Genomic DNA, 10,267 nt, shown 5'->3' on the forward strand with positions numbered 1-10,267 from the left:
TCTCTTCCAGGCCCATTCCTCATCAAATCTCCTCCTAGAGAAAGCAGCAGCCATAGGTGGCGAGAGAGACATTGGAGATAGAAGCAGTTGTGAATATGGGACAAACTGAAGTTTTGAGTAAGATCTGCTAGTGAAGGAAATTACTGACTCTTTCATGGATTTTGTGTTGGGACAGTGCATGGAGGATGGCTGCAAGAGTGGATTTCATGTAGAGTTGGCAAATATACATGGCTGCAATAGTCTGGATGTAAATAAGGCCATTTTTGTTCTTCTGTTGTTGGCTTTGAATGCAGGGTGGAGGGAAGGGGACATGTGGGGGCCATATATGGCTCGCAACCCTTATAAAAATCCTCACACATATTTTTATTTATGTTATTAATAGTACATATCAGAATCTCATTACATTACAATACTATAATATTATATGTGTCTCCCAATGAGACATCATTATAAATTACAAAGATCGTACCTTACGGGAATAATCATTGATGATAAACCAGAAGAAAAGCCACATAGAGATCCCATGCTCAATTAAAAAAATTCAAGAACAAGACAGTAAAGCTTTCAGATCAAAGACATCTATGACAGATTTAACCCCCACCTCTTAAACTTTTGTTCAGTGATTTGGTCCATTTTTTCTAACATCTCAGCTGTCAGATGATTCACGGAATCTCCCACCTCACCTCGTCGGAAGAAGGTGCAGTTCTCCTCTCCGGAGGGCAATTTTCCGGTCCTATTCACCTCCAGATTGCTCAAGTTTTCAAAACTACACAACTTCAAGATTTCACCAATCACACCACAGGTTTCTTCTTCTTGAGAAAATGGACATCCCAGAAACTCAGAGAGTCTCCTCAGCAGCACTTTGGGCTCTTTCTTGCAGTCCTCATACTTCAAAAACAGAACTTTTTCTGGGTTTTCCAAGCTCACCTTCCAGTATCCCAACACATGATCCCAAAATGGCCCGTACAAGCTCACACCTCTGCAGAACTTGTCAAATGTCTCGTCAAGTGAATTTTCACCCGTTTCTTTAGGTTCCTTCAACCTGTTAGTGAAGTGCCAAAGTGACACAAAACTATCCTTGGGGTTCCTACACAAGTAAACGAACTTGCAACCTGAATCCAGCACAGATTTTGGAAGCGACACAAATGGCAAATGCGTTGAAAACAGACTTGGAGACATGAACCTGGAGAAGTCAGGGAACTGTGTATCAATGTATTCGTGCTCCATGAAAGGCACAAGCACATGAGGATTGGTGGTGAGCAAAGGGTGTTGTTTAGAATCGGGAAAGCGAGACCGATTCAACAAGGCAAACATTATTGCCTTCAACCAAGTGGTGCCTGATTTAGGAGTCGTGACGAGGACGATATCGGTATCATGAGCTTGGAAATGTTTCTGGCAAGCTAGTACTCCAAGAAGCTGCCGAGTTGTGTGCCAGAAACCTTGATATTGATGGAGATAACTTGCAACCCAGCCTTTTTCAGCGGGTAATGACAATATCAAGTCCCTCAAATCTTGGGAAAGCTCCTTTTCTTGCAAGTATCCAGGGAGATCCGTAGGGGATTGAAGGGCTGGAGAATGAGGGAGAAGCGTGGTTGGTTCAGGTGTCGGCATGGTGGAGGCTAGTGAGGAACGTACTCGGGGGATATATTGTTTTGGTTCTGATTTAAATGCTTTACACCCTAGATTGTTGCTCATATATAATACTGGGCGTCGCCATGGCCGGTTTGATTTCTTTGTTGAACTAAACCGAATCAGATTAGATATTTTCATTTTTTATGGTTTTGATCCAATTTTAAAATGATTATAGTTTTAATTTTTTACAATTTTAATTTTAATTATATTTAAATTATAAATAGTCCATTCAATTTTAATTTGAAAATAAATTTAAAAGTAAAAAATTTAAATAAAATGTAAAAAATAAATATAAATCTTAAATATTATGAAAGATATATTTTATTAAATAAATAAATTGTACATAACATAACCATTTATATGATAAAAAATAATATAACATTACATATAATATAAAAAAATAAAATAATATTACATTTAAATATGCACTCACACACTTAAATTTAGTACTAAATATATTTGAGTAAATATAATAGATTTCAAATTTTATTTCTCAATCTTCAATTTTCATTTAAAAAACGTTACATTTAAATCTAAATAATTATAATTTTTATGAGTTAAAAGCTTGAATCAAATCAACTCAAAATCACTAATATTTAATTCTCCAATTTAATTCGACTCAAATAAGAAAAAAAAACATTAACAAAAAATGGCAGCTCAAGGCAACACTAGATCTAGTCACGGTCTGATTTGGACAATAATCCAAATCGATTAATTAATTTTAATTTTTGAAGTGAATTAAAAATCTTAAATTAGGTGTGCCAATTACGATTTCCTCTTATAAATTGAAATTAACCAATTCGACCGATGATCTAATTCAATTTCAATTTAATTTTTTATTTATAAAATAAATTATATTATTTAATATTGATGTGTGGATAAATTAAATTATCAAAAAATTAAGTTATAGTATTTTTTTTACTTCTAAAAATATTATTTATATTTAAATATAAAATTATTTTATTTTTTATATTATACATAATATTATTTTATTTTTATATTATGTAAATGGATACATTTCCTACAATATATTTATTTAATAAAATATGTATTCAACAACATTTAACTCTTATTTATTTTGTATATTTTATTTAAATTTTTTATTTAAATTTTTTTTAAATTAAAATTAAATTAACGGTTTATAATTTATATTTAATTTTAAAATTATAAAAAACTAAAACAGTAATTGCTGTAAAATCAGACTGAAATTATATTTTAAATCATTATAAATCAAATCGATTTCAGTTTAACTCATATCGAATCAAACTACAAATTTCATACGAAATTGGCCCTTGACTAGGTCTAACAACATAACATCTAAAATGCACATTCTCGGATTACTTTCTCTCTCCCAATATATATTTTTGAGTAAATTATATTTTAATATTTAAATTTTAGCATAATTAATGAATTAATATTTTTATTTTTAGAATTTAATACTTAATTCTTATATTTTTATTCTATTCAAACTAAATGTACTTTTACCTAAAATCTATTAAAAAAATAAAATAATATTTTAAATTTCTAAAACACTTTTATTATAAATAAAAAAACTTATTCTCTTTTCGTTCGGCATTCAATAAATTTTAAACACTTTTAACCATCAATTATCATTTATTTATATATTTTAGTCCATAAATTTTAAACACTTTTATCCATCAATTATTATTTATTAATATATTTTAGTCCATGATAATATAAAAAAATTTTAAATACTCATAATTACAACAAAAAAGCTCTCTTATTATACTTCAACCAAAAAGATTTCTCATTATATTTCAACCATATTGGCCAACATCACCATTACTTACTACACAAATCATTCTTCACAAAACTAGATTGAAAAAATACATCCATCAAGAAAGTAACTCAATAATGAATAAGAGAAAAAATAATTAGATTAAATCATACAAATATATTCAGTGGCGGTTTCAATAGTGTTGATTCTGGGTTCAAAGTTTACTTCAAAATAGGTGGATATGAGTTAATAGAGGTGTAAATAGTTTTCTTGGTACGTAGTTATGACAATGAGGGAGTTTGAACGTTTATCCTTTTTTTTTCTTCAATTTTTGGCCTCCGTCTCTTAGTAGTGATTGAAATTCTTAAATCTCTAATAATTCTTATTATATTCCTTCTCTTATTCTACTAACCTCTCATATTATATGGTATTTTCATACGAACCATCAAGTGGAGAGAGTTGAAAGATTGCAAGTGAGTTGTGAGATTTGATGGTTTTTATAGCTATGTGAGTTTATATGTGTGGTGTTAAGGAGTTGACGGTATAACAAGTGTTAATAGTTTGTGTGATTGAAAATAAAATTTATGTGATTTGTGTTTCTATGAGTATATAAATTTTATTATTTTTCAATTACTATTAATAGTATCGTTCATCATAAAATAAATTGAAGGTTATAGTTTCAAAATAGAAAAGTATAAGATTTATGGATATTTTCTTCGCGTTAGATTAATAAGAAATTGATAAAAATATAAATATAAGAAATTTAAATTAAATAAATTTAAACATTAAAAATTTAAACGTTTGATCATTAAAATAAAAATATTAATTTATTAATTACACTGAAACCTAATGATGAAAATGTAAGTTTCTCTACAATTTTTTTTGGTCGAAGATGAGAGATTCCGTTGAATATATTAAATGGCAGCTCAAAAAATATTAACCGGCACTAGGCCCGGGAAACAACAATGTACAGGGGAAGTTTTCTCTCTGCAAGTAAGTCAGCACGCTTAGAAATTCCTAACCTCTCTGGTCTATTGACAGTTTTCAATTTTCTATTCTATATACTTTTTTTATTTGTCCTAAAATGTTCCTATCCTTTTTCACTATAAATAAATAAATAATATAATAATAAAATTTATCTATTAAATTATAAAAATATAATAATTAAAATAAATTATTGAGCAATCAATTATTTATTAGCCGTCTAAAATATCAATTATTAAAAATAATTATTTATTGATAAAATATTGTACTTATATTTTATTTTTTTACAGTATTTTTTATTTATTATATAATATTTCTATTATTTATATTATCAAAAAATAATTATTTTTCCCTACAATATTTATCATAGCCACAAAAGTATCTAATAAATTTATGTTTCCTTACTCTTGATATCGGTGGAAAAGGGTGGAAAAGGGTGGAAAAGGATAGACTGATGAGAAAAGAAAAAAAAATCTCTAAATACCGAGAGAAAAGAAAATAAGAGGAATTACATTTTAACATAAAAATATTTATATGTAATTTTTTTATGTAGTGAAAATTTATTTGTAATAATTGTTTAGTTAATATTATATATGATAAATATAAAATAAATTATTTTTATAAAATTTAAATAAAAAATATTATATATTTATTAATATAAAAACTTTAAAAATTATATTATAATTTATCAATAATTTTTCAAATTTAATTTAGTTATTTTAATTATAGTAGTAACAAATTGAAAACAAATTGAAAAAAATTTAATTTTATTATTCAAAATTTAAAATTTTAAATATAAATATAAATTAACGTAAATATTTAAATTTTTTTATACTATAAATCTTTTAAAAAATAAATTTATATAGTATAATAGGTAAATTAAAAATTTTTTATTAAAATTAATTAAAATAAATAGCTAAAATTGAGTTAAATATTAAAATATTATTCTTATTATTCAAGATTTTAGGATTATGATATAAATGTAAAAAGTATCGAACGTTTAGAATATTTTTTAATAAATTTAAAATAAATAAATGCACTCATTTTTCTAAATATTTATTGCTATTTTAATTTATGATGGTATAATAATTGTTTTTTAAAAAAATAGATTGTATTTCTCTCCATAAGATAATTTAAATTTCTATTCATTTCTTTTTTTTTCTTTATTTATCCCTTTGAATTTTTCCTATTTCCCCTACATAAAATTGGAGATTCATAACCTTCTCCATTGTCCCTCCACTTGAAATAAATTAGTTGTAAAAAAATTAACTAAATTTTTATATAATCATGCATGACTTATTTTTTAAAATAGAAATATTTAAAATTAAAATGAAAAAACTGTTGTCTACTCTAATGGATTCTGATTCCGATGCCTTAATTCGTAATTTTCATGCACATCATAATAAAAGAAAATAAAATGTAGCTATTGAACCAAAATATTTAAGAAAAAATTATTATTTAATTTTTTTTTGAAAGAAAAATTATTATTTAATTTTGATAATGTAGGTAGTTGGTTATTTAATTCTAAAAAATATATTCAAATATTTTTAAAATTTTAAAAATTAGTTCATATGGTTAGATTTTTAAATTTATACCGAAATATAAATCTTCCTTTTAAAATTATTTTTTAAGTGAATAATCAAATTAATTGAAGATATTTTAGATATTTTTTATTTAATTTTTATATTTAAATTAACAAAAAAATAATTAATACACTTTTAAAAATTTAAAGATATTTTAATTTATTTTTAAATTAATTAATAATTTTTTTTATAAAATATGAATTAAATAATAAATCATTTTCATAGCATTTTTGAACCAATTTACCTGAATAAATTAAAAATTAAAATTTTATTATTTTTAAAACTAAACTGAATCTATTAAGAATTAAATAATCATACAATTTAAAAAATATATAAAAAAATCAATATAAATTTAATATAGTTCACTAATTTAGCTAAGTCCACAATGATTAAAATTTTCTTTTTTTTTTGTAAATTTTTAAATAAAATATAATAAAAAATATTATATATTTATATATATATATATAGATAAAATAAAAAAATTCTTTAAAAAACTGTAAATATAGTGTAAAATTGATAATATATTATTAAATTTTATATTTTAACAAAATTAATTTTAAAAAAATTTAATTTAAATCGATTTAATTTGATTTAACGTTTTAATTTTAATAAATTTTTTATATTTTACACTATTTTAAAATTTAATTAAAATATTTTAATTTTAATTATGATTTTTTTATATTATAAAAATAATATATTATTACTTACCGTTTATTTTACTTATTTATTTTTTTATTAAACGTGAATCGAATTAAAATAAAATAAAAATTTTAAATTAAAAATAAAATTAAAATTTTAAATTAATTCAATTTAATCTATTTTTTCATTTAAACCTACAGTTACTCTTATCTCTTATGTATTTGAAAAGATATTTTATTACACACGTTCATTTTTTAGCCCAATCAATTATTCAAAAGTATTTTTTATAAGAAAAAGAAAAAGAAAGAAAGATGCTTTACGGTTGTCATCGCAGCTTTAATAAAAAAAGAAAAAAGAAAGAAAGAAAGCAGCAGCTCACAGAGGATCCAACAAAGCAATCACTTTCTAAATCTACACTGTATCTTTCTAAAAATCAAATTACTTTATAATTTACAACTGGTTACAACATGATCAATGGGTATCAAAATTACAAAAAAAAAAATCATTTAAATTCAATAATTTGAATTTTAATTCAATAAATATAAATTTATAAAAGATTGATATTTAAAGTCTCTAATTAATAATTAGTAAAACAAATAAAAAAAACTAAATTCTTGTGAGAATTAATCAAATAAAAATATTTTTATTTATTTTAATAAATTAATTCTAATAATGTAAAATGCTCATATTCATTAATTAATTCTAATTAAGAAGCAATTTAAATAACGTGAATTTATCTAACTGTTTTAAAAATTAAAGAAACTTAATTCTAATTAAAATTTAAATTAAATCATATAATTCTTTTGTGAGTTACACTAGTTATTATTTATTATTGAATAAATTAAGTAATACTGACTTTAACTATTTAAATTAATAATATATCAGCTTGAAAATATAAACAATGGTTCTATTAATTAATTAATAAAATAATAATAATAATAATAATAATAATAACTGAAATAATACATAAACTTGAAAATATAAACAATGGTCCTATTAATTAATTAATAAAATAATAATAATAATAATAATAATAATAATAATAATAACTGAAATTATATAAATATTAAAAAAATAAAATATAAATAATAATATTTAAAATTCATGATCTATAAAAAAAAAATTTAAAATTTCAACCTATTATTAATTAGAATTGAAAAATACATGCTAAAATTATACTTTATTATCAACCTTTATATATTTAAAAATTTCAAAATTTAAAAATTCAACCGATTGAATTAAATTGAATCGAATCAGACCGATTAAATTTAAATTTATTTTTTATCTAATTTTTAATTTAGTTAATTTTTATAAATATTTTAATTTTAATTTTTAATTTATTCAATTTTTTTCTTCATACATTTTTTATTAAAGCGTGGATAAATAAAATTACCGATGAAAATATTGCCAGTCATCTAAATTTGTCGAGAAAATCTGCAGGATTTTTTTTTTCTCCAAAATTGATGATGGGTTACAGTGACGATTGTTGAATGTGATGCAACCAACGATGAGATTCGTAGAAGGACCAGCAAAAGTTTGATGAATAGCAGCATTATTGTGTCCAATTGTCCATCCTTGTTTTTTCATGACAGAACTGTCATCCATTTGTGGGGGACAATCAGACTGTGCTCCCTTCCCTTTAGATCACACGTAGAAATTTACATATTTTCAAGCTGTCGGTAAAAAATTTGACCCTTAAAATCGCCATTAGATTTTAAAATCGGTTGGCAATATAGAAAAAAAATTATTAAATCCATAAACAGATTTTGAAAGCCGTTGGTGATTATAAGATGCAAATTCCTTTTTTTTTTCTTAAAGCACGCTATTTTTTTACAAATCTGTTAGTAGTTTCGTGAGGGAAAATTTTGGTTTTTTTTTTAAAAGAAATTTAATAATGAATTTGAAAATTATAGAAAATAAGAAAAAAATTTATGATTTAAAAACTAAATAAAAATATCAAAAATCACTTTGGATCATATAATTCATACATAATTACATGTTTAAATGAATCATACATATAATTTTACAATCTAAGAATTACTTGAAATTGTAGTATTTTTCTATAAAATAGATATCGAGCTTTAATTAAAATCTCATCTTATTATTCATCGATTAATAAATTTTTTTACCTTTTATTTCATATAAATATAAAAAATTCTTTAAATATGCGTAAAGGAGTTAACTCGTTCAAAGAAAACATATACAAGATTCCTAATCCACATGTTACTTTTGAACTTTCAATATATCACATTGAATTATCTACGTATATAATTTTAATAACTTTCCTTTTGTATTTATAACTATATTGCATCCACAAATAAATATAATTGATTAATCAATAAATACAAAAAATAATGTGATACTTCCATATGATCTTATCATATCTTAATACTTTCAACCTTAATTTAATTTATTTTTTAAAAAATATATGGTCAGATTGAAACATCCTTAATCATCTAATAATATTCTAAAATTAGTAAACAGTAAATTAAGTCTCAACTAACATATTAGAATCATGAAGGCATCAATAATACTTATAATCTTTAGGGCTTCACACATTAAGAAGCAAAGACCATCACTTGTAGTCTATCTTTGACCACGTGCATATATGATATAAATCACATGCTATGATATTTTTTTCCATTTATAATGGACATATGTCTCTATTTAAAATATCGCACAGGTATGCCTCTATTTAAAATATGGCACAAATGATAATTTGTATGTTTCTATTTAAAATATTATGATAATTTGAGTATACCTAATATTTAAATTTGAATTCTCTAAACCACTTATTTCTGATTATAACGTCATATGATTGTTAAAATAGATAATGTGACTTATTCACATAAAATTAATATATTTAGTACAATAATCTTTCACTATTAATCTCAACACTTTTTTGAAAAAGATATTTAATATTACAAGTTTTTGAGCTCTCAACTTTATACATAGATAAAAGAAAAATTTATAATTGTCTAATATTTTATTATCTCATTAGATAATACAACTAATATTGTGTGAGAAGGTATTTATTATCTGTCCAACATACTTTTCATAATCAGATCATCTAATATAAAATAGTATATATAAATTGCATTATTGTAATAATATTTTGAATAGGTTAACTCAATGCTTTCAATTTTATGCTAATTTAATGGCTTTATATGTTTATAAGAAACACTTTTCGCATTGTGCTTCATTAGAGGATCCATAGTCACTCCATTGTAGAAATACTATCATGTTATGTGTATCTATATTCTTAATATAGTAAATAGTGCTATCAACTATTACTTCTTCCTTCTTAAGAAAATATATTCTGAGGTGGATTTAGACTCATCTAAATCAGCTCTCTTATATATATCCATATAGCCTTCCATTTGCAAGTTATTTCCTTGATAACACATTGAATAATCTGATGTACGTTTACGATATCTCAATATCCATTTCATTATATCCAGTGTACTTGCTTTGGGTTAAATTGATATTGACTTACTATGCTCATAACATAAGAAGTATCATAGTCTTATATGCCCTTGTACTATAAAGCGTACATCAGACTCCTAACTACAATAATGTAATACCCGGCTAGACTCCGGTATCGGAATTCCTACCGTTCGGTGGAATCTCGGATGTCGGAGACCTCTAGAAGGGTAAAACCATGTTTTCTTAAAATGTTTTGATGTATTTT

General features: G+C 23.6%; 1 protein-coding gene across 1 annotated transcript; it reads right to left on the minus strand.

The window, feature by feature from the left end:
• Nucleotides 1–339: 339 nt before the first annotated feature.
• Nucleotides 340–1,663, minus strand: LOC110614826 (cytosolic sulfotransferase 12). The gene has a single exon (XM_021756503.2). The coding sequence runs from the start codon at nucleotides 1,609–1,611 to the stop codon at nucleotides 580–582; it is 1,032 nt and encodes a 343-aa protein (XP_021612195.1). The 5' UTR covers nucleotides 1,612–1,663; the 3' UTR covers nucleotides 340–579.
• Between the last annotated feature and the right edge of the window lie 8,604 nt (nucleotides 1,664–10,267).

This window comes from Manihot esculenta, chromosome 5, assembly GCF_001659605.2.
Source record: "Manihot esculenta cultivar AM560-2 chromosome 5, M.esculenta_v8, whole genome shotgun sequence".
In the NCBI taxonomy this organism is placed as follows: Eukaryota; Viridiplantae; Streptophyta; class Magnoliopsida; order Malpighiales; family Euphorbiaceae; genus Manihot; species Manihot esculenta.

Excerpts from the sequence above, each read along its gene's own strand:
- LOC110614826 (XM_021756503.2), bottom strand. The coding sequence starts at position 1,611 with ATGCCGACACCTGAACCAACCACGCTTCTCCCTCATTCTCCAGCCCTT.